General features: G+C 43.1%; 1 protein-coding gene across 3 annotated transcripts in view; it reads right to left on the minus strand.

Moving 5' to 3' along the window:
• Positions 1–21,665, minus strand: part of zcchc9 (zinc finger, CCHC domain containing 9) — a 39,802-nt gene extending 18,137 nt beyond the window's left edge. The window contains exons 1-4 of one of the 3 annotated variants that reach the window (XM_072516209.1): positions 21,611–21,665; positions 20,206–20,373; positions 14,324–14,720; positions 4,463–4,616 (exon numbers count right to left, since the gene is read on the minus strand). In XM_072516209.1, the coding sequence (XP_072372310.1) occupies positions 4,463–4,616; positions 14,324–14,710 (541 nt within the window). In that variant the 5' untranslated portion in view covers positions 14,711–14,720; positions 20,206–20,373; positions 21,611–21,665. Of the gene's footprint in view, positions 1–4,462; positions 4,617–14,323; positions 14,721–20,205; positions 20,374–21,452; positions 21,474–21,610 lie in introns of those variants that run through there. The other 2 variants (XM_072516210.1, XM_072516211.1) reach the window with 2 other exon arrangements.
• Between the last annotated feature and the right edge of the window lie 2,755 nt (positions 21,666–24,420).

Genomic DNA, 24,420 nt, shown 5'->3' on the forward strand with positions numbered 1-24,420 from the left:
GTGCAGCGGGAGATTGAAAACACTGCAAAAGGGTAAATCAGTGGGAGATTGAAAACAGTCCGAGAGGCTAGAGCAGTGGAAGATTGAAAACAACCCGAGAGGCTGGAGCATTGGGAGATTAAAATCAGCCCGAGAAGCTGGAGCAGTGAGAGATTAAAATCAGCCCGAGAGGCTGGAGGAGTGAGAGGTTGAAATCAGCCCGAGAGGCTGGAACAGTGAGAGATTGAAATCAGCCCGAGAGGCTGGAGCAGTGAGAGATTGAAATCAGCCTGAGAGGCTGGAACAGTGAGAGATTAAAATCAGCCCGAGAGGCTGGAGGAGTGAGAGTTGAAATCAGCCCGAGAGGCTGGAGCAGTGAGAGATTGAAATCAGCCCGAGAGGCTGGAGCAGTGAGAGATTGAAATCAGCCCGAGAGGCTGGAGCAGTGAGAGATTGAAATCAGCCCGAGAGGCTGGAGCAGTAGAAGACTGAAAACAACCCGAGGGGCCAAAGGAGTAAGAGATTGAAAACAACCCGAGAAGCTAGAGCAGTGGGAGATTGAAAACAACCCGAGAGGCTAGCGCAGTGAGAGATTGAAAACATCTTGAGAGGAGAGATTCCATTTTAAAACAGCATGTGAGAGAGAGGTATGAGCAATAATCAAAGTGTAAGGTCCCAGCGAACAAGGTAAATCTTTCATTTATTAAGAATTGTAAGGTTTACTGGTAATGTTAAGGTTTCCTAGCTTGCAGTAGTAAAGGTTATTAGGAGCAGTAGGATGTATTAATTATAAATTAATGTCGGAAAAATGAATTAGTTAACAAACAGATAAAAAAGATGGAGGGCAGTAATGCTGCAACTTCAAAATGTGGCAGTTCCTGAATGCCAGTGTGATCCAGGGCAAACACATCTGCAGTAAGTATCATCAACTTGAGGAGCTTCGGCTTCGTGCCACTGAGCTGGAGGCAGAGTTGCAGAAACTGTGATGCATCAAGGTAGGGGAAAGTTTCCTATACACTTTATTCTAGGAGAAGGCGACACAACTTGAGAGTTGGTCAATGGTCCGGGCCAGGAGGGAGTGTCTGCGTGTCAGGCAGGTATGGGGAGCCAGCATGTAGTGATGGAGGAGCCTCAGCCCCTGGCTTTAACTAACATGTATGAGATACTTTCTGCCTGTGTGGATGAGGAGGACTACTAAGTGGATCAGTTGACTCACCATGGTGAAGGGTGCCAAGAGGCAAGAGCGATGAGGAATATGGTAGTGGCAGGAGGCAGTTGGTTAGGGACAGATACTGTTCTCTGCAATTGCAACAAGTAGTGTTGCTAGCCTAGGTTAAGGTCATCTCCTCACAGCTGGAGTGGGACTGGGAGGGGAGGATGCAGTTATGTTATAATCTTTATTGTCACAAGTAGGTTTACATTAACACTGCAGTTAAGTTACTGTGAAACGCCCCAAGTCGCCACATTCCGGCTGTTCGGGTACACAGCGGATAATTCAATGTCCAAATGACCTAACAAGCAGGTCTTTCAAGACTTGTGGGAGGAAACCGGAGCACCCGGAGGAAACCCACGCAGACACAGGGAGAACGTGAAGACTCCACACAGACAGTGACCCAAGCTGGGAATTGAACCTGAGAGCCTGGTGCTGTGAAGCAACAGTGCTAACCACTGTACTACCGTGTAGTTGTCGTGGTTCATGTGGGATCCAATGACATAGATAGAACCAGGAATTATGTTATGTTAAGAATTTGTGGAATTAGGCTCCAAATTAAAATACAGAACATCAAAGGAAGCTTCTCTGGATTGCTACCCGAGCCATGGTCCAATTGGCATGGTATGAAATAGATTAAAGAACTAAATACATGGCTCAAAGAGTGCTTTGGGAAGAAGGGGTTTCGATTCAGGGGGCACGGACATCAGTACTCAGAGAAGAATGACTGGGATGGGTCCCAATTGAACCAGGCTGGGACGAATTTCCTGGGCAATTTTAAAATAGGGACATGGACAGGATTATAAACTAATAGGGATGGACGGTAGGGAAGGATTCAAGTGAAGGGAGAATTAAAATCCAAAGAGAAAGGTTGAAGTATAGTGATATAAGTAAAGACAAGCAGAGTGGGACAGAGTTGAACAAAAATTGTACATCAGTCAATAAGGTAATTGAAGAGGATAGAAGTAAAACAAATTAAATTCTTTATCTGAATGCGCAAACCATCTGCAATAAGATCGAGGAATTAGTGATATAAATATATATAATGATTCAGATCTAATCGCCATTATAGAAACATGGTTACAAAATGATCAAGGTTGGGAAATAAATATTTTGGGGTACATAATATTTCTGAAAGACAGACATAATGGCAGAGGAATAGCTCTTATAGTAAAGGATGACATTAGGACATTAAAAAAGATTGGCCTCTGAAGATCATGCGGTAGAATCAGTAGGGTGGAATTAAGGAAAAGCAGGAATCAGAAAAAACTGGTGGGAGTAATTTGTAGGCCTTCAACTGTGGTTTTAGTGTTGGGCAGATCATTAAATTATTGGAACATGTAACAAATGAAATATAATAATTAGGGGGACTATAATCTTCATATAGGCTGGGACAATTAAATTGACATGAATGGTTTATAAGAGAAGTTTGCAGAATGGTTACTTGATGGTTTTTAGGAGCAATATGTAGTGGAATGACTAAGGATAAAGCTATCTTAGATCTAGTATAGTGTAATGAAGCAGAGTTAATTAATAATATCATAGTAAAAGATCCACTCGGAAATAGTGACCATAATACCATGACAATTCCATGTTACATTTGAAAATGACATATTCCAATCACAGATATAAATCCCAAATTCAAACAAAGCCAATTACATGGCTATGAGGGGAGAATTTGCTACAGTCAATTGGGTAAATAGACTAAAAAGTACAGAGGTAAAGACCAATGGAAACCATTTAAAGAAACTATTAAAATATTCAACAAAAATACATTCCACTGGTGAACAAAAACTCATCAAGAAGAGCTCGTCTGTGGATCACTCATGGCGTTAAGGACAGTATTAGGTTAAAAGATTACAATGCGACAAAAAACAGTAGCAAGTTTGAGGATTGGGAGTGTTTAGAGAACAGCACAGGACCACCAAAAGGTTTTTTAAAAGGAAAAAATAGAAAATGAAAGTAAATTAGCCAGAAATATAAAAACATTGCAAGATCTTTTCAAAATATATAAAAAGGAAGAGAGTAGCTATAGTATACATTGGTCTCTTAGAAGCAGAGACAGGAAAAATTATGGGGACTGAGGAAATGATGGGAGGCATGGACAAAAACATTTGTTCAGTATTCACAGTAGAAGACGCACAAGACACAAGATAAATTGCCCATAGTGTCCAAAAAGGTGAGATGGGGTTACTGGGATAGGATGGAAGCATGGGCTTGGGTGCTCTTTCCAAGATCCAGTGCCGACTCGATGGGCCGAATGGCCTCTTTCTGCAGTGTAAATTCTATGATTCTGTGACCCATACCAGAAATAGACAATAAACTATCCTGCTCCCCATTCAATAAGAACGTTCTACACCTGCTCATAATTTTTATGTTTTTATGTCTCAGGTTCAATAACCATTCTCTTTTGAACTAAGCTGATTTCATCTTGTACAGAATTTGGATTCCACAATTGATCTGACATATCCATTAGCGTTCCAGCTCCTGATCTCTATTTACTGGAGCCAGCTGAATCTGCATGCCAACACTGGATGAGGTCAAGTTTGGTTTGGCAGTTTCTTCATGGTCACTGCATAGGATTGCAGCATTCAATGCATAAGCTTATAGGTAAAAGGTAACTGCTGAGGTATAATACGGAATAGTGACTGGTACCCAGGGAGCCATACTCAAGTATGAGTCAGTGCTTCCAGGAGCAGGGAGGAGAAAAAGTGATGAAGGAAAAGCTATTCAACAGTTATTTTCAATCTTCCAGCAGTACCAAATAGTTTTTTCATGGGTATTCAGTATGCTGTCTACATTTAGATAATGGTTCAAAATAATCAAAGACATTTCTAAATGATATTGATCACCACAAAGGTTAATATACAATACTTGGCCCTGCAAGGACAAGAACAGGGACAATATAGTATACAGTAGAAACCATTTAATCAGGGCACCTTACTGGAAACAGATTCAGCTGGATTCAGTGATTGCCCACTTGTCAGAAGCTGCACAAACATGTCTGTTTGTGATTTCCTTAGCCTACCAGCACTTCATTCAGTCATATGACTCAACTGTTCCATTGGAAAATGAACAAAGTTTTTGCATGACCACTGAACTGTCAACTGATGAAACAGCAGTTGTCCTGTTTAACTAGATAACAGAACTTGGTTATTCTGTTAAAGCAGCTTACCAGAACCCCAGAAACAATTCCAGAAATTGGTTCTGAAAGGGTTGACTATTTAAAGTGGATGTATCCACTCACATGTAAGGTTTAATGCTCAGTTTTACCTAAAGCAGGGTCAACTTTTGCTCTGCATTTCTGGATCTCGTGTTCTGTGGAGCCACATCGGTAACAGATACCACTTCCCATTTCTTCTTCATCTCTATCCATTTCAGGACACTGTTCCATTCTATGTCCTGCTTTTCTGCAGTGAAAACATATCTTTGCAAGGTGAGGGGGAAAACAAAAATATTAGGACTTTTCATTCAACTACGCACATACAATTATTGACCCACTTAGCACTGAATGTTTTATGCAACTCAAAAGAAGCATAACTGCCCACATCTCCCACTTATAGACTATAGAGCAGTAAGTAATTCTTACACCATCGTCACAATTCAATTGGTTTAGGATTATATTCGCTGGAGTTCAGAAGAATGAGGGGGGGGGGATCTCATTGAAACCTTTAAAATTCCAACAGGACTAGACAGGATAGATGTAGGAAGGATATTCCCAATGGTGGGTGTGTCCAGAACCAGGGGTCACAGTCTGAGGTAGACGGGGTAGACCATTTGGGACAGAGATGAGCAGAAATTCCTTCACCCAGAGAGTGGTCGGCCTGTGGAATTCGTTACCACAGGAAGTAGTTGAGGTCGAAACATTCTATGCTTTCAAGAAGCAGTTAGATATAGCACTTAGGGTGAGGGGGATCAAAGATACGGGGAGAAAGCGAGATTAGGCTATTGAGTTGGATGATCAGCCATGATCAGAATGAATGGTGGAGCACGTTCAAAGGACCAAATGGGCTCCTCCTGCTCCTATTTTCTACGTTTCTCTAGAAAAGAGCTGAAGCTTGATTAGTCTCTCCAAGTACTTATGATCTCAGTTACTAACTTCAGAACATGGGGGAAAAAAAGGGAATGCGACTCCTTTAGCACAATTAAGGGAGTAAAAGACAAAAATTTTTTCAGAATTGAATTATTTTCCTCCATGTCAATCATAACACCTCTGATCCGCAGCTGCATAGGGAGAACATCAGTGTAAAACATTGGGCCAGAATTTTCTCAAAGAGGTAATGGTGTCTGAAAGAAGCACAGTTTTATCAATTGTTCAACTCAGCCAACAATTTGCAGTGAGGAAAAGACACCCATGAATTGCAAATTTGCTAGCCGGCTTTTGCCACTCCACTGCCGTTAGCTTTTAGAAAATTACATCTTACACTTAACCTCCACGTGATTTTTATGATGTTGCCGTATTTATACTAATTGCCCAACCTCCCCACAGAAAGTTAAGCTTAGTAATCATCTGTATATGTAACTTTTAACAATATGAGAATAGTTGATGACCACCAAAAATCCTTTCTTACACAGGAAGTAAATTATTACAAGTGTGAAGTCTCATTCCTACAGTTTGTAAATTGTTGCAAATTTTAAAAATGTCAATTAAAAGAAAAATCTCACTTTTCATTTTTTATCTCTTTAATCTCTCAATCCAAACATGCTTTCCCTTTCTTCTTGTACCTGCTATAACATTGGATTCACCCATTCTCATTCAAATTACTCCTCAGTTCTTGTTTATTTCTCAATCCTTCAATTTTAATCAAGGAAATATTCTGTTTACCCTATTGTTCAAGATCCCAAATGCCCTGTTGTCCTCACTGCCTTGTGATCAGCTCGCAATTTGAGCTATTTCGTGGGGAAAGTTGTTTAAAATTTAACAAATCTAACGTGACATGTTATGAAATGCCCGATATAAGCAAAATCGCGAGCAATAACTATCTAAGATCAAATCAGTGGATTGTTACATAGGCAGACAGAATTATAACATGATGTGATAACTGAAATTAAGAGTTAGACTGATTTCTTTAATTCAATGTAAAGAAGCTGCTTAACTGAGTATTGATACAATAATCTTTATTAATGTCACAAGTAGGCTTACATTAATAATGCAATTAAGTTACTGTGAAAATCCCCTAGTCGCCACACTCCGGCGCCTGTTCGGGTACACTGAGGGAGAATTATAATGCCCAATTCACCTAACATACACATCTTTCGGGACTTGTGGGAGGAAACCCATGCAGACACGGGGAGAATGTCCAGACTCCGCACAGACAGTGACGCAAGCCGGGAACCGAACCTGGGTCCCCGGCACTGTGAAGCAACAGTGCTAACCACTGTGCGAAAAAGGGAAAAATATGTCGAACTGTACGGATTGTGATATGTTTTTGAAGTGATTGTGTGTATTTTGTATACTTTGGTTTGGAATAAAAATACTTTATAAAAACTGAGTATTGATACTTTTGTTATAACAATGAATGTGGAGCCATCCTGAAGGTCAGATAGTAGGGGTAGGAAAATTGTATACAAAGCAGCAATTTGTAAGGAGGATTCAGATTTGAAGGATTTGATCAAGCTAAATACTGAGCTCAGCACTGTAACACGTTTGAGTCGCCAGCCATAAGGTATGATTCTAAATACTGCATTTTAAGTGCATTTCTTCTTGCACTGAATGCTTAATTAAACTATGAACACTTGGCCTCAATGCTTCAAGAACCTTGTAGGTTTGAGCAACAGAGAAGACATTTAACCGTAAATAAAACCGATCTAAAACAAGATGACAAAATATAAAATTTATGAAGATCTATAGTTCAACAGTTTAAATTGGCATAATATTCGGAGACCATATCCTGCATTTAAACTGAATTTATATCAGCAACAACAATTTGTATTTAAGCAGTGCCAAGGTGCTGAACAGGAGTGTGATCAAAGAAACTTGTCACCAGGTCAAGATATTAGGGCTGATGATCAGATTATTGGGTTCAAATCATTTGTTTCTTGAGAGGTCTAACCAAGATGTTATTACAGACTCCAAGAATTTCACACACACAACTGTTAAAAAACGAATAACCTAAATTATTAAGATGAGAAGTCATGAACTATTAAGCTTGCTTACTGCTTCTCGGTGCATTCAGTACCCTTTTCTGATTCCTTTTGAAACCTAAACTATCAATTTTCAACACATTATACACTTTAGAGGACACATCATCATAGATCGTTTCTCTCTGCGTTACTGACTGATAACGATATTGTATTTGCAATTCATCATGAGTTTCTGATCTCAGTTTGAGAACCTAAAGTGTTGTTAAGTGGGCTCAATATAACACCTTGATAACTGCAGATCTTCTGCATTATTCAGCCCATTGAATATTTATGTTTTGCATCCAAATAAGTGTTCCTGGTTTAAGATTTGACATGTAGGAACATGGGGACAGGGGAAAGCCATTCAGCTTGTCTAGCCTACTCACCATTCAAAAGATCATGGCTGATTGGACACTTCAATTTTTTTTACCCACACTATCCCCATAACTCTTTACATAGATGTGGAGATGGTGGCGTTGGACTGGGGTGAGCACAGGAAGAAGCCATACAACACCTGGTTATAGTCCAACAGTTTGTTTCTAATCACTAGCTTTCGGAGCACTGCTCCTTCCTCAGGATTCACCCGAGGAAGGAGCAGTGCTCCGAAAGCTAGTGATTTGAAACAAACTTGTTGGACTTTGACCTGGTGTTTTAAGACTTCTTACTGTTCTTTACATAGAGTCAGAGTTTATGGCACAGAAAGAGGCCCTTCAGCCCATCATTTATGAGTGGCCATCAAGCATCTATCCAGCCTAATCCCATTTACCTGCACTTGGTCCATAGCGTTGTATGCTATGGTGTTTCAAGTGTTCATCTAAATGCTTCTTAAATGTTGTTTGTGTCCCCGGCTCTACCACCCTTTCAGGCAGTGAGTTTCAGATTCTCACCAACCTCTGGGTGAAAATGTTTCTCCTCAAATCCCCTCTTAAATCTCCCGCCCCTTACCTTAACTGCCTGGTTATTCACCCCTCCACTAAGGGGAAAAGGTTCTTCCTATCTACCCTATGTCCCTCATAATTTTGTACACCTCGATCAGGTCCTTTTCTGCTCCAAGGAAAACAATTCTAGTCCGAGCAGCCTTTCTTCATAGCTGATCTATGAATAACTCACCAACCATCCCAAGACAGCTCCTTCCAAAGCCACGACCGCTACCGTCTAGGACAAGGGCAACAAACACATGGGAATACCACTACCTGGAAGTTCCCCTCCAAGCCACTCACCCTCCTGACTTGGAAATATAACATTGCTCCTTCACTGTTGCTGGGTCAAATTCTGAAACTCCCTCCCTAGCAGCACTGTGGGTGTATTTACACCACATGGACTGCAATGGTTCAAGAAGGCAGCTCACCACCACCTTCTCAAAAGATAATTAGTGATGAGCAATAAATGCTGGCCGAGCCAGCGACGCCCACATTCCAAGAGAAGAACAAAGAGAACAGTACAAAGAATAATACAGCACAGGAACAGGCCCTTCAGCTCTCCAAGCCTGCGCCGATCACGTATCCTATCTAGACCAACCACAAGTATCCTTCTATACCCAGTCTGTTCATGTGCCTATCCAGGTAAGTCTTAAAGGTCGCTAACATATCTGCCTCAACCACCTCACTTGGCAGTGCATTCCAGGCTACCACCACCCTCTGTGTAAAAAACTTCCCTCGCACATCTCCACTAAACCTATCCACCCCCCCCCCCCCCCCCCCCCGCCGCCCCCCTCCTCAGCTTGAACCTTTGCCCCCTTGTAATTGTCATTTCTGCCCTGGGAAAAAGCATCTAACTGTTCACCCTATCTATACCCCTAATAATTTTATAAACTTCTATCAGGTCGCCCCCTCAGCCTCCGTCTCTCTAGGGAGAACAATCCCAGTTTATTCAATCTCTCCTCATAACTAATACCCTCCATACCAGGCAACATCCTGGTAAACTTTTTCTGTACTCTTTCCAAAGCCTCCATGTCCTTCTGGTGGTGCGGTGACCAGAATTGGACACAGTATTCCAAATGTGGCCTAACCAACATTCTATATAATTGTAACATCATTTTCGAGCTTTTATACGCAATACCCCGTCCGATGAAGGCAAGCATGCCATATGCTTTCTTCATCAGCTGTACTGCCATTTTTAAGGATCTGTGGACCTGCACGTCCAGATCTCTCTGTGTGTCTATGCTCCTGATGGTTCTGCCATGTATTTTATAGCTCCCACCTGGTTTGGATCTACCAAAATGCATCAACAAACAAAGAACAAAGAACAAAGAAATGTACAGCACAGGAACAGGCCCTTCGGCCCTCCAAGCCCGTGCCGACCATACTGCCCGACTAAACTACAATCTTCTACACTTCCTGGGTCCGTATCCTTCTATTCCCATCCTATTCATATATTTGTCAAGATGCCCCTTAAATGTCCCTATCGTCCCTGCCTCCACTACCTCCTCCGGTAGTGAGTTCCAGGCACCCACTACCCTCTGCGTAAAAAACTTGCCTCGTACATCTACTCTAAACTTTGCCCCTCTCACCTTAAACCTATGCCCCCTAGTAATTGACCCCTCTACCCTGGGGAAAAGCCTCTGATTATCCACTCTGTCTATGCCCCTCATAATTTTGTATACCTCTATCAGGTCGCCCCTCAACCTCCTTCGTTCCAGTGAGAACAAACCGAGTTTATTCAATCGCTCCTCATAGCTTATGCCCTCCATACCAGGCAACATTCTGGTAAATCTCTTCTGCACCCTCTCTAAAGCCTCCACATCCTTCTGGTAGTGTGGCGACCAGAATTGAACACTATACTCCAAGTGTGGCCTAACTAAGGTTCTATACAGCTGCAACATGACTTGCCAATTCTTATACTCAATGCCCCGGCCAATGAAGGCAAGCATGCCGTATGCCTTCTTGACTACCTTCTCCACCTGTGTAGCCCCTTTCAGTGATCTGTGGACCTGTACTCCTAGATCTCTTTGACTTTCAATACTCTTGAGGGTTCTACCATTCACTGTATATTCCCTACCTGCATTAGCCCTTCCAAAATGCATTACCTCACATTTGTCCAGGTTAAACTCCATCTGCCATCTCTCCGCCCAAGTCTCCAGACAATCTAAATCCTGCTGTATCCTCAGACAGTCCTCATCGCTATCCGCAATTCCACCAACCTTTGTGTCGTCTGCAAACTTACTAATCAGACCAGTTACATTTTCCTCCAAATCATTTATATATACTACAAAGAGCAAAGGTCCCAGCACTGATCCCTGTGGAACACCACTGGTCACAGCCCTCCAATTAGAAAAGCATCCCTCCATTGCTACCCTCTGCCTTCTATGGCCTAGCCAGTTCTGTATCCACCTTGCCAGTTCACCCCTGATCCCGTGTGACTTCACCTTTTGTACTAGTCTACCATGAGGGACCTTGTCAAAGGCCTTACTGAAGTCCATATAGACAACATCTACTGCCCTACCTGCATCAATCATCTTAGTGACCTCCTCGAAAAACTCGATCAAGTTAGTGAGACACGACCTCCCCTTCACAAAACCGTGCTGCCTCTCACTAATACGTCCATTTGCTTCCAAATGGGAGTAGATCCTGTCTCGAAGAATTCTCTCCAGTAATTTCCCTACCACTGAAGTAAGGCTCACCGGCCTGTAGTTCCCGGGATTATCCCTGCCACCCTTCTTAAACAGAGGAACAACATTGGCTATTCTCCAGTCCTCCGGGACATCCCCTGAAGACAGCGAGGATCCAAAGATTTCTGTCAAGGCCTCAGCAATTTCCTCTCCAGCCTCCTTCAGTATTCTGGGGTAGATCCCATCCGGCCCTGGGGACTTATCTACCTTAATATTTTTTAAGACACCCAACACCTCGTCTTTTTGGATCACAATGTGACCCAGGCTATCTACACCCCCTTCTCCAGACTCAACATCTACCAATTCCTTCTCTTTGGTGAATACTGATGCAAAGTATTCATTTAGTACCTCGCCCATTTCCTCTGGCTCAACACATAGATTCCCTTGCCTATCCTTCAGTGGGCCAACCCTTTCCCTGGCTACCCTCTTGCTTTTTATGTAAGTGTAAAAAGCCTTGGGATTTTCCTTAACCCTATTTGCCAATGACTTTTCATGACCCCTTCTAGCCCTCCTGACTCCCTGCTTAAGTTCCTTCCTACTTTCCTTATATGCCACACAGGCTTCGTCTGTTCCCAGCCTTTTAGCCCTGACAAATGCCTCCTTTTTCTTTTTGACGAGGCCTACAATATCATTCGTCATCCAAGGTTCCCGAAAATTGCCGTATTTGTCTTTCTTCCTCACAGGAACATGCCTGTCCTGTATTCCTATCAACTGACACTTGAAAGCCTCCCACATGTCAGATGTTGATTTGCCCTCAAACATCCGCCCCCAATCTATGCTCTTCAGTTCCCGCCTAATATTGTTATAATTAGCCTTCCCCCAATTTAGCACATTCATCCTCGGACCACTCTTATCCTTGTCCACCAGTACTTTAAAACTTACTGAATTGTGGTCACTGTTACCGAAATGCTCCCCTACTGAAACATCTACCACCTGGCCGGGCTCATTCCCCAATACCAGGTCCAGTACCGCCTCTTCCCTAGTTGGACTGTTTACATATTGTTTTAAGAAGCCCTCCTGGATGCTCCTTACAAACTCTGCCCCGTCTAAGCCCCTGGCACTAAGTGAGTCCCAGTCAATATTGGGGAAGTTGAAGTCTCCCATCACCACAACCCTGTTGTTTTTACTCTTTTCCAAAATCTGTCTACCTATCTGCTCCTCTATCTCCCGCTGGCTGTTGGGAGGCCTGTAGTATACCCCCAACATTGTGACTGCACCCTTCTTATTCCTGATCTCTACCCATATAGCCTCACTGCCCTCTGAGGTGTCCTCTCGCTGTATAGCTGTGATACTCTCCTGAACAAGTAGCGCAACTCCGCCTCCCCTTTTACATCCCCCTCTATCCCGCCTGAAACATCTAAATCCTGGAACGTTTAGCTGCCAATCCTGCCCTTCCCTCAACCAGGTCTCTGTAATGGCAACAACATCATAGTTCCAAGTACTAATCCAAGCTCTAAGTTCATCTGCCTTACCCGTAATGCTCCTTGCATTAAAACATATGCACTTCAGGCCACCAGACCCGCTGTGTTCAGCAACTTCTCCCCGTCTGCTCTGCCTCAGAGCCACACTGTCCATATTCCCTAGTTCTCCCTCAACGCTCTCACCTTCTGACCTATTGCTCCCGTGCCCACCCCCCTCGCATTTGTCCGGGTTAATTTCCATCTGTCATTTCTCTGCCCAATTTTGCAGCCTATCTATATCCTGTTGTATTCTCTGACAATCTTCATCACTATCCTGCAATCTTAGTATCATCCGCAAACTTGCTAATCAGACTTGCTACATTTTCTTCCAAGTCATTTATATATATTACAAAGAGCAGAGGTCCTAGAACTGATCCCTGCGGAACACCACTAGTTACAGACCTCCATTCGGAAAAACACTCTTCCACTGCTACCCTCGGTCTTCTATGGCCAAGCCAGTTCTGAATCCATCCAGCTAGTTCACCCCTGACCCCATGTGATCCAATCTTTTGCACCAGCCTGCCATGAGGGACCTTATAAAATGCTTTACTAAAGTCCATGTAGACAACATTCACAGCCCTTCCCTCGTCAATCATTTTTGTCACCTCCTCAAAATATTCAATCAAATTAGTGAGACATGACCTCCCTCGTACAAAACCATGCTGTCTGCCGCTAATAAGACCATTCACTTCCACACGTGCATAGATCCTATCTCTGAGAATCTTTCCCAACAATTTCACTATCACCGATGTCAAGCTCACTGGCCTATAATTACCCGGATTATCCTTGCAACACTTCTTAAATAACGGTACAACATTGGCTCCCCTCCAATCCTCTGGGATCTCACCTGTGGCCAATGAGGACATAAAGATTTCTGTCAGAAGCCCAGCGATTTCATCTCTTGCCTCCCTCAGTAATCTGGGATAGATGCCATCTGGCCCTGGGAATTTGTCTACTGTAATGTTTTTTAACACACCTAACACTTCCTCCCTCATAATAACGACCTGTTCTAAAGTGTTTACAGATCCCTCTGAGACAGCACCAATGAACATGTCCCTCTCCTTTGTGAATACCGATGCAAAATTCTCATTAAGGACCTCACCTACTTCCTCTGGTTCTATACATAATTTGCCTCCTCTGTCCTGGAGTGGGACAACGCTTTCTCTAGTTACCCTGTTTCTAACATACGTATAAAATGCCTTGGGATTCTCCTTAATCCTGACTGCCAAGGACATTTTGTGACCCTTTGCCCTCCTAACTCCCTGCTTGAGCTCTTTTCTATTTTCCTTGTATTCCTCAAGTGCGTTATCTATTTTTAGTTGCCTGTACTTCACATATGTATCTTTTTTCTTTTTGACAATATTCTCAATTTCCCTACAGCACAGGAACAGACTCTTTGACTCTCCAAACCTGCACCGAACATGTTGCCTGCCTAAACTAAAACCTTCTGCACTTCCGGGGTCCGTATCCCTCCAATCCCATCCTATTCATGTATTCATCAAGATACCTCTTAAACGCCGCTGTCGTATCTGCTTCTACCACCTCCCCCAGCAGCGCGTTTCAGGCACCCACCATCCTCTGTGTAAAAAAGCTTGCCTCGTACATGTCGTCTAAACTTTACCCCTCGCACCTTAAACCTATGTCTCCTCGTAATTGACTTTTCCACCCTGGGAAAAAGCACCTGACTATCCACTCTGTCCATGCCACTCATTCCTTGAATGAATAAAAAAATACACAGTTGTTACAATTACAACTAGCAAATTAGTCTTGCCTATGTGAGGACTTCCATTGGACAAAGGACAGCTGAAAAGGCAAGGTTAAACTATATTTTTGGCTTGTCACAATTCTCTACTTTAAATAGAGTCTGGATAAAGATTTGCAGAAATCTGTATATTACAATCTCTAAGGCTATTTCAAGAAGAATGAACTACATTTGAAACTTACCATGGCATTTTTCTTTTGTATTTGCCTCTTCAACCTCCTCTGCTCGCGTCTCTGGTCTTTCTTCAGAGCTAGTGCTTCATCAATTTTTTGACTCTCCACTGACACCACTGTACCTTTATGGAGCACCTGGCCTGTTTCTTTCAGGTAATCCATGAAACCATTTACATCTTCACTCTTATACTCTTCTTTCTTGTGGTACCATTCGCTCTCTTTACGTTTAAATATTTCCGGTCCCTTGCAATATCTGGTTGGCTGATTTTTAACCTGACTGTTTTTTAGTTTTGTCCTGTTTGGGCCATTATTACCATTCTGTTTCATCTGATTCCATGGCGTAGGTTCCAGGAGCTTCCTTTTGTGGACGTTGTTAGCACGAGCCCAACGTGTCATTGTATTCTTTCTGTAACAATGCAAAGTTAGCGAATGTGTAATGAAAATAAGATGCATAAAGCTTTAGCACAACACTTACACAGTGATAAAAACAGAATTTGACTTATTCAGTCATAATAAAAGGTCTTGACTATGGGTGTCTGGTAAAATGAACATCTGAAGAGGTTTGTCCTCATCAAATTCTAGTCGCAAATTTTTCTGGCAATACCTGGAGATATCTGGCAATCCAGAAGTGACAGAACATCTGTAGGGTCAGGTGTTCCTTTGCCCCTATGATTCTTTCATTTGAAGATGCTGTCTAGGCTCAGGGACTTACAGGTAGAGATAAGAAAGAAAGGAGGAAGTCACTTGTGGGAGAATTTTATAGGTCCCCGAAAAGTAACTAGAATATAGATCGAGATATAAAAGAAGAAATATTGGGGCTTCTGAAAAAGTGCAGCAAAAATCACGACGATTTTAATGTACATATAGATTGGACAGATCAGATTGGCAAAGGTAGCCCAGAAGAGGAGTTCATAGTGTGTTTTTGGGACAGATTCTTAGAAAAGCACATGCTGGGGCCAACCAGAAAGTAGGCCATTCTGGACTGTTAATGGGCAACGAGATTAATTACTGATCTCATAGTACAGGTGCCCCTAAGTTGTAGTGATTATAATATGATTGAATTCTGTATCCAGTTTGAGGGAAAGAAGAGTGGTTTCAATACTTGTCTTTTAAACATAAATAAGGGCAATTATGAGGGTATGAAGACAAAGCTGTCTCAAGTGAACTGAGAAATTAGGTTAAGGGATGGATCAGGCAAGATGCAGTGGTAGACATTTACAACCATATAAAATAGTAGAAGGCTATTCGGTCCTTCAAGCCTGCTCCTCCATTCATTATGATCATGGTTGATCATCCAACTCAGTAACCTGTTCCCACTTTCCCCCAGGAAATATATAAAGAAATATTTCATAAAACTCAGCAAAGCTACATGCCAGTGAGAAAGACCCTAGGAGAAGCACACACCATCCATGGTTAACAAAAGATATCAAAGATAGTATCAAATTGAAAGAAAATGCATACAATTCCACAAAGATTAGTGGCAGGTAAGAAGGTGTTCTGGTACATGAATTACAAAAGGTTAGTATGCAGGTACAGGAAGGCAAATGGAATGTTGTTACTTATTGCAAGTGGAATGGAATATAAAAGTAAGGATGATTTGCTAGTGGCACAGGGCACTGGTGAGACCACATCCAGAGACCCGTGTACAGTTCTGATCTCTTGTTCAAGAAAGGACATAATTGTATCCAATGCAGTTCAGAGATTCCTGCGATGAGGTGGGTTATCTTAGGTCAGACAGGTTGTCCTGTATCCACCGGAGCTTAAAAGAATGAGAGATGGTCTTATCATAGAATCCCTACAGTGCAGCAGAAGGTCATGTGACCCATCTAGTCTGTGCCAACCCTTTGAAGAACCACCCTACCAAGGCCCAATCTCCCACCTTATCCTTGTAACCCACCTAACCTTCAGATCCTTAAGGGCAATTTAGCATGGCTAATCCACCTAACCTGCTCTTCTTTGGACTATGGGAGGAAACCGGAGCACCTGGAGGAAACCCACTTATCTAAACAAAAAAGTTCCTGAGGAGAGTTGACAGTGAGAGTAGAACTACATAGATTACACAGAACATACAGTGCAGAAGGAGGTCATTTGGCCCATCGAGTCTGCACCGACCCACTTAGCACTCACTTCCACCCTATCCCCGTAACCCAATAACCCCACCTAACACTTTTGAACACTAAGGGCAATTTAGCATGTCCAATCCACCTAACGGGTACGTCTTTGGACTGAGAGAGGAAACCGGAGCACCCAGTAGAAACCCACGCAGACACGGGGAGAACGTGCAGACTCCACACAGACATTGACCCAGCGGGGAATCGAACCTGGAACCCTGGCGCTGTGAAGCCACAGTGCTAACCACTGCGCTACTGTGCTCCCTAAACCAGGGCGACATAGTTTAAAAATAAGGGGATTCTCTTTAAAGACGGTGATGAGAAGAATATTTTTTCTCTCAAAGAGGGTCATGAGTCTTTGGAATTCTCTTTCCCAGAGAGGGGTGGAGGCAGTGTCATTGAATATTTTTAAGGCAGAGGTAGATAGATTATTGATTAACAATTAATATTTGGCAGGAAGGATCAAGGAAAACCCAAAAGCTTTCTATAGGTATGTCAGGAATAAGCGAATGACTAGGGAAAGAGTAGGACCAGTCAAGGACAGGGATGGGAAATTGTGTGTGGAGTCTGAAGAGATAGGCAAGATACTAAATGAATATTTTTCGTCAGTATTCACTCAGGAAAAAGATAATGTTGTGGAGGAGAATGCTGAGCCCCAGGCTAATAGAATAGATGGCATTGAGGTACGTAGGGAAGAGGTGTTGGCAATTCTGGACAGGCTGAAAATAGATAAGTCCCGGGACCCGATGGGATTTATCCTAGGATTCTCTGGGAGGCCAGGGAAGAGATTGGCTTTGATTTTTATGTCATCATTGGCTACAGGAATAGTGCCAGAGGACTGGAGGACAGCAAATGTGGTCCCTTTGTTCAAAAAGGGGAGCAGAGACAACCCCGGCAACTATAGACCGGTGAGCCTCACGTCTGTAGTGGGTAAAGTCTTGGAGGGGATTATAAGAGACAAGATTTATAATCATCTAGATAGGAATAATATGATCAGGGATAGTCAGCATGGCTTTGTGAAGGGTAGGTCATGCCTCACAAACCTTATTGAGTTCTTTGAGAAGGTGACTGAACAGGTAGACGAGGGTAGAGCAGTTGATGTGGTGTACATGGATTTCAGCAAAGCGTTTGATAAGGTTCCCCACGGTAGGCTATTGCAAAAAATACGGAGGCTGGGGATTGAGGGTGATTTAGAGATGTGGATCAGAAATTGGCTAGCTGAAAGAAGACAGAGGGTGGTGGTTGATGGGAAATGTTCAGAATGGAGTACAGTCACAAGTGGAGTACCACAAGGATCTGTTCTGGGGCCGTTGCTGTTTGTCATTTTTATCAATGACCTAGAGGAAGGCGCAGAAGGGTGGGTGAGTAAATTTGCAGACGATACTAAAGTCGGTGGTGTTGTCGATAGTGTGGAAGGATGTAGCAGGTTACAGAGGGATATAGATAAGCTGCAGAGCTGGGCTGAGAGGTGGCAAATGGAGTTTAATGTAGAGAAGTGTGAGGTGATTCACTTTGGAAGGAATAACAGGAATTCGGAATATTTGGCTAATGGTAAAGTTCTTGAAAGTGTGGATGAGCAGAGGGATCTAGGTGTCCATGTACATAGATCCCTGAAAGTTGCCACCCAGGTTGATAGGGTTGTGAAGAAGGCCTATGGAGTGTTGGCCTTTATTGGTAGAGGGATTGAGTTCCGGAGTCGGGAGGTCATGTTGCAGCTGTACAGAACTCTGGTACGGCCGCATTTGGAGTATTGCGTACAGTTCTGGTCACCGCATTATAGGAAGGACGTGGAGGCTTTGGAGCGGGTGCAGAGGAGATTTACCAGGATGTTGCCTGGTATGGAGGGAAAATCTTATGAGGAAAGGCTGATGGACTTGAGGTTGTTTTCGTTGGAGAGAAGAAGGTTAAGAGGAGACTTAATAGAGGCATACAAAATGATCAGGGGGTTGGATAGGGTGGACAGTGAGAGCCTTCTCCCGCGGATGGATATGGCTGGCACGAGGGGACATAACTTTAAACTGAGGGGTAATAGATATAGGACAGAGGTCAGAGGTAGGTTCTTTACGCAAAGAGTAGTGAGGCCGTGGAATGCCCTACCTGCTACAGTAGTGAACTCGCCAACATTGAGGGCATTTAAAAGTTTATTAGATAAACATATGGATGATAATGGCATAGTGTAGGTTAGATGGCTTTTGTTTCGGTGCAACATCGTGGGCCGAAGGGCCTGTACTGCGCTGTATTGTTCTATGTTCTATGTTCTAAGGGAGTCAGAGGTTATCGGAGTCAGGCAAGATAGTGGTGTTGAGGCCTCAATCAGATCAGCCAGGATCCTATTGATTGGCATAGCAAACCCGAGGGGTCGAATGGCCTACTCCTGCTCCTAATTAGCATGTTCGCCATATTTATTCACACCCATGAATCATTGATTTTAGAAAAGCAGAGAAATGAACTATCACTCCATACTGGCCTAAATTATTTTACAAGTACAAATTATTGTTACCATGCCCCCATCATTGGGTCTTTCTATGAGAGACATAGAAAATAGAAGGAGGAGGCCACTCGGTCGTTTGAGCTTGCTCCGCCATTCATTATCATGGCTGATCATCAAGTTCAATACCCTGATCCCACCTTCCCCCCCATATCCCTTCAGCCCTTTAGCCCCAACAGCTATATCAAAGTCCTTCTTGAAATTACACAATGTTTCGGCCTCAACTACTTTATGTGGCAGCAAATTCCACAGATCCACCACTCTCAGGGTGCAGAAATTCTCCTCACCTCAGTCCGAGAATGTTTAGCCCTTATCCTCAATCTATGACCACTACTTCTGGACTCCCCCACCGTCAGGAACATTCTTTCTGATTCTACCCTGTCTAATCCTCTTAGAATTTTATAAGTTTCTATGAGATCCCTCTCACACTTCTAAACTCCAATGAGTATAATCCTAACCAACTTAGTCTCTCTTCATATGACAGTCCCACCATCCCAGGAATCAGCCTGATGAACCTTCGCTGCACTCCTGCCATAGCAAGAACATCCTTCCTCAGATAAGGACACCAAAACTGCACACAATACCCCAGATGTGGCCTCACCAATACCCTATACAATAGCAGTAAAGCATCTCTATTCCTATACTCAAACCTCTTGCTACGAAGACCAACATAGCATTTGCCTTCTGTACCTGCGCGCTTACTTTCAGCAACTGATGCATGAGGACGCCAAGGTCCCACTGAGTACAAATTTAGTTCTTCAGCAATTTCTTTGTTCCCTGTTATGAATTCTCCCATTTCTGACTGTAAGGGGCCTACATTAGTTTTTAATTAATCTTTTTATCTTTACAGACCTCTATAAACTTATAGTCAGTTTTTAAGGTTCCCGCTAGTTTACTTTCAAATTGTATTTTTCCCTTCATAATCAATCCCTTGGTCTGCCTTTGCTGAATTTTTTACTGTTCACAATCCTCAGGCTATTGCTTTTTCTGGCTAATTAGTATGCCTCGTCTTTGAATCTAATACTATCTCTAATTCCCTGGTAAGCCATGGATTGGCCACAGGTCCCTTTCGACTCTTATGCCAAATAGGAATAAACCAACAACTACTGCAGCCTGTTGGTCAGGGACAAGACATTTCCGTTCCATTTAGAAAACATAAAGCTCTCCAGATTTGAGAACTGAGAACTTAAGTAAACAGGAGTAGAAATTTCATAAAGTGGAAGGGAATTGGATTAATTGGAAAGTTCTTTCAAAGTGCTGGCAAAAGCACAATAGCGTAAATGTCATCCTACCCATAGTCCAAAGAAGTGCAGGTTAGGTGGATTGATCATGCTACATTGCCCCTCAATGTCCAAAACGTTAGGAGGGGTTATGGAGAGAGGGTGCAGACGTTGGCTTGAGTAGGGTGCTCTTTCCAAGGGCCGGTGCAGACTCGATGGGCTGAATGGCCTCCTTCTGCACTATAAATTCCAAGATAATAATAACCTTTATTGTCACAAGTAGGCTTACATTAACATTGCAATAAAGTTACTGTGAAAAGCCCTTAGTTGCCACATTCCGGCGCCTGTTCAGGTAGGGAGAATACAGAATGACCAAATTATCTAACAGCACGTCTTTCGGGATTTGTGGGAGGAAACCAAGAGACCTGGAGGAAACCCACGCAGACATAGGAAGAACGTGCAGACTCCGCACAGATAGTGACCCAAGCCGCGAGTCGAACTTGGGTCCCTGGCACTGAGAAGCAACATTGCTAACCACTGTGCCACCCATGTATCCACTGTATATGTACTATGCACTATATCTATGATACAGTACATGACAACTGCATGTGTCAACCTCGAAAACAGGTTCTCAAAACCGATCTTGGATATGACAAAGATACTGAAAGTACAAGACGACAACGCTGACAAACCTGTGTCAGGCTCTCAGTAATGTCTAATATTCCTTCATTCCTGCTTGGGAAAAGTGTGACAAATGTTATGGAAATATTTTCCAAATTTCCTGGCTTACTCTTGTGTTCTTGAGGCATGAGCCACTCATTGCAAAAGTATCCAGCTCTGTTCTTGTAGCCAAAGTATTGATACAGTTGTGCTGGTTAAACTAGTCAGCGGAGGGTAGCACGGTGGCGCAGTGGGTTAGCCCTGCTGCCTAATGGCGCTGAGGTCCCAGGTTCGATCCCGGCTCTGGGTCACTGCCCGTGTGGAGTTTGCACATTCTCCCCGTGTTTGGGTGGGTTTTGCCGCCACAACCCAAAGATGTGCAGGGTAGGTGGATTGGCCACGCTAAATTGCCCCTTAGTTGGAAAAAATGAATTGGGTACTCTAAATTATATTTTAAACTAGTCAGCGGTGATCCCCAAGATGTGAATGGCTGCAGTAGATGGTGATCCCATAGCAGCCGCGGGGGGAGGAGCTTTGAGGCGGTCATTCCTCTGGCTGCAATGTTACCCGCCCTGTCAGTCCAAGCCGGCAGGATGCTGAGGGCTGCTCCTGCCTGGAGGAGTTAGAAAGTTGAGGGATTGTCAGTGAACAGCCCCAACCTGAGTTCAACACCAGAGTAGCGTCCCGGGAGTGGATCAGGAGGCGACTTCTCCTCTCCTTCCGGGGGGAGGGGGGCGCGCAGAGCGATCGCGGTCCAGACCCGACCCAAATTCTAATGGCGAATTTTCATTTCCTGAATACTGAGCCGGCATCTTACCTCAACTCTGCAGCCTGCTCCTCGCCTCCGGTGCCGCGTTAAAACTGATCCGTCCGCCGCACAGAGCAGCAGGAACGTTCCGCCCCTGACAGTGCCCACACCCAGAGATATTCATTAACTGTCCATGTAATTGAGTGTAAATCACTGACTGTGTCAGGAACAGGGCATAAACTGAGAGAAAATCACTGACTGTATCAGGAACAGGGCATAAACTGAGAGAAAATCACTGACTGTATCAGGAACAGGGAATAAACTGAGAGAAAATCACTGACTGTATCAGGAACAGGGCATAAACTGAGAGAAAATCACTGACTGTATCAGGAACAGGGCATAAACTGAGAGAAAATCACTGACTGTATCAGGAACAGGGAATAAACTGAGAGAAAATCACTGACTGTATCAGGAACAGGGAATAAACTGAGAGAAAATCACTGACTGTATCAGGAACAGGGAATAAACTGAGAGAAAATCACTGACTGTATCAGGAACAGGGCATAAACTGAGAGAAAATCACTGACTGTATCAGGAACAGGGAATAAACTGAGAGAAAATCACTGACTGTATCAGGAACAGGGCATAAACTGAGAGAAAATCACTGACTGTATCAGGAACAGGGCATAAACTGAGAGAAAATCACTGACTGTATCAGGAACAGGGCATAAACTGAGAGAAAATCACTGACTGTATCAGGAACAGGGAATAAACTGAGAGAAAATCACTGACTGTATCAGGAACATGGAATAAACTGAGAGAAAATCACTGACTGTATCAGGAACAGGGCATAAACTGAGAGAAAATCACTGACTGTATCAGGAACAGGGAATAAACTGAGAGAAAATCACTGACTGTATCAGGAACAGGGCATAAACTGAGAGAAAATCACTGACTGTATCAGGAACAGGGAATAAACTGAGAGAAAATCACTGACTGTATCAGGAACAGGGCATAAACTGAGAGAAAATCACTGACTGTATCAGGAACAGGGCATAAACTGAGAGAAAATCACTGACTGTATCAGGAACAGGGAATAAACTGAGAGAAAATCACTGACTGTATCAGGAACAGGGAATAAACTGAGAGAAAATCACTGACTGTATCAGGATCAGGGAATAAACTGAGAGAAAATCACTGACTGTATCAGGAACAGGGCATAAACTGAGAGAAAATCACTGACTGTATCAGGAACAGGGAATAAACTGAGAGAAAATCACTGACTGTATCAGGAACAGGGCATAAACTGAGAGAAAATCACTGACTGTATCAGGAACAGGGCATAAACTGAGAGAAAATCACTGACTGTATCAGGAACAGGGCATAAACTGAGAGAAAATCACTGACTGTATCAGGAACAGGGAATAAACTGAGAGAAAATCACTGACTGTATCAGGAACATGGAATAAACTGAGAGAAAATCACTGACTGTATCAGGAACAGGGCATAAACTGAGAGAAAATCACTGACTGTATCAGGAACAGGGCATAAACTGAGAGAAAATCACTGACTGTATCAGGAACAGGGAATAAACTGAGAGAAAATCACTGACTGTATCAGGAACAGGGCATAAACTGAGAGAAAATCACTGACTGTATCAGGAACAGGGCATAAACTGAGAGAAAATCACTGACTGTATCAGGAACAGGGCATAAACTGAGAGAAAATCACTGACTGTATCAGGAACAGGGAATAAACTGAGAGAAAATCACTGACTGTATCAGGAACAGGGCATAAACTGAGAGAAAATCACTGACTGTATCAGGAACAGGGCATAAACTGAGAGAAAATCACTGACTGTATCAGGAACAGGGCATAAACTGAGAGAAAATCACTGACTGTATCAGGAACAGGGAATAAACTGAGAGAAAATCACTGACTGTATCAGGAACAGGGCATAATCTGAGAGAAAATCACTGACTGTATCAGGAACAGGGAATAAACTGAGAGAAAATCACTGACTGTATCAGGAACATGGAATAAACTGAGAGAAAATCACTGACTGTATCAGGAACAGGGCATAAACTGAGAGAAAATCACTGACTGTATCAGGAACAGGGCATAAACTGAGAGAAAATCACTGACTGTATCAGGAACAGGGAATAAACTGAGAGAAAATCACTGACTGTATCAGGAACAGGGCATAAACTGAGAGAAAATCACTGACTGTATCAGGAACAGGGCATAAACTGAGAGAAAATCACTGACTGTATCAGGAACAGGGCATAAACTGAGAGAAAATCACTGACTGTATCAGGAACAGGGAATAAACTGAGAGAAAATCACTGACTGTATCAGGAACAGGGCATAAACTGAGAGAAAATCACTGACTGTATCAGGAACAGGGCATAAACTGAGAGAAAATCACTGACTGTATCAGGAACAGGGCATAAACTGAGAGAAAATCACTGACTGTATCAGGAACAGGGAATAAACTGAGAGAAAATCACTGACTGTATCAGGAACAGGGCATAAACTGAGAGAAAATCACTGACTGTATCAGGAACAGGGAATAAACTGAGAGAAAATCACTGACTGTATCAGGAACAGGGAATAAACTGAGAGAAAATCACTGACTGTATCAGGAACAGGGAATAAACTGAGAGAAAATCACTGACTGTATCAGGAACAGGGCATAAACTGAGAGAAAATCACTGACTGTATCAGGAACAGGGAATAAACTGAGAGAAAATCACTGACTGTATCAGGAACAGGGCATAAACTGAGAGAAAATCACTGACTGTATCAGGAACAGGGCATAAACTGAGAGAAAATCACTGACTGTATCAGGAACAGGGCATAAACTGAGAGAAAATCAC

This window comes from Scyliorhinus torazame, chromosome 9 (genome assembly GCF_047496885.1).
Source record: "Scyliorhinus torazame isolate Kashiwa2021f chromosome 9, sScyTor2.1, whole genome shotgun sequence".
NCBI lineage: Eukaryota > Metazoa > Chordata > Chondrichthyes > Carcharhiniformes > Scyliorhinidae > Scyliorhinus > Scyliorhinus torazame.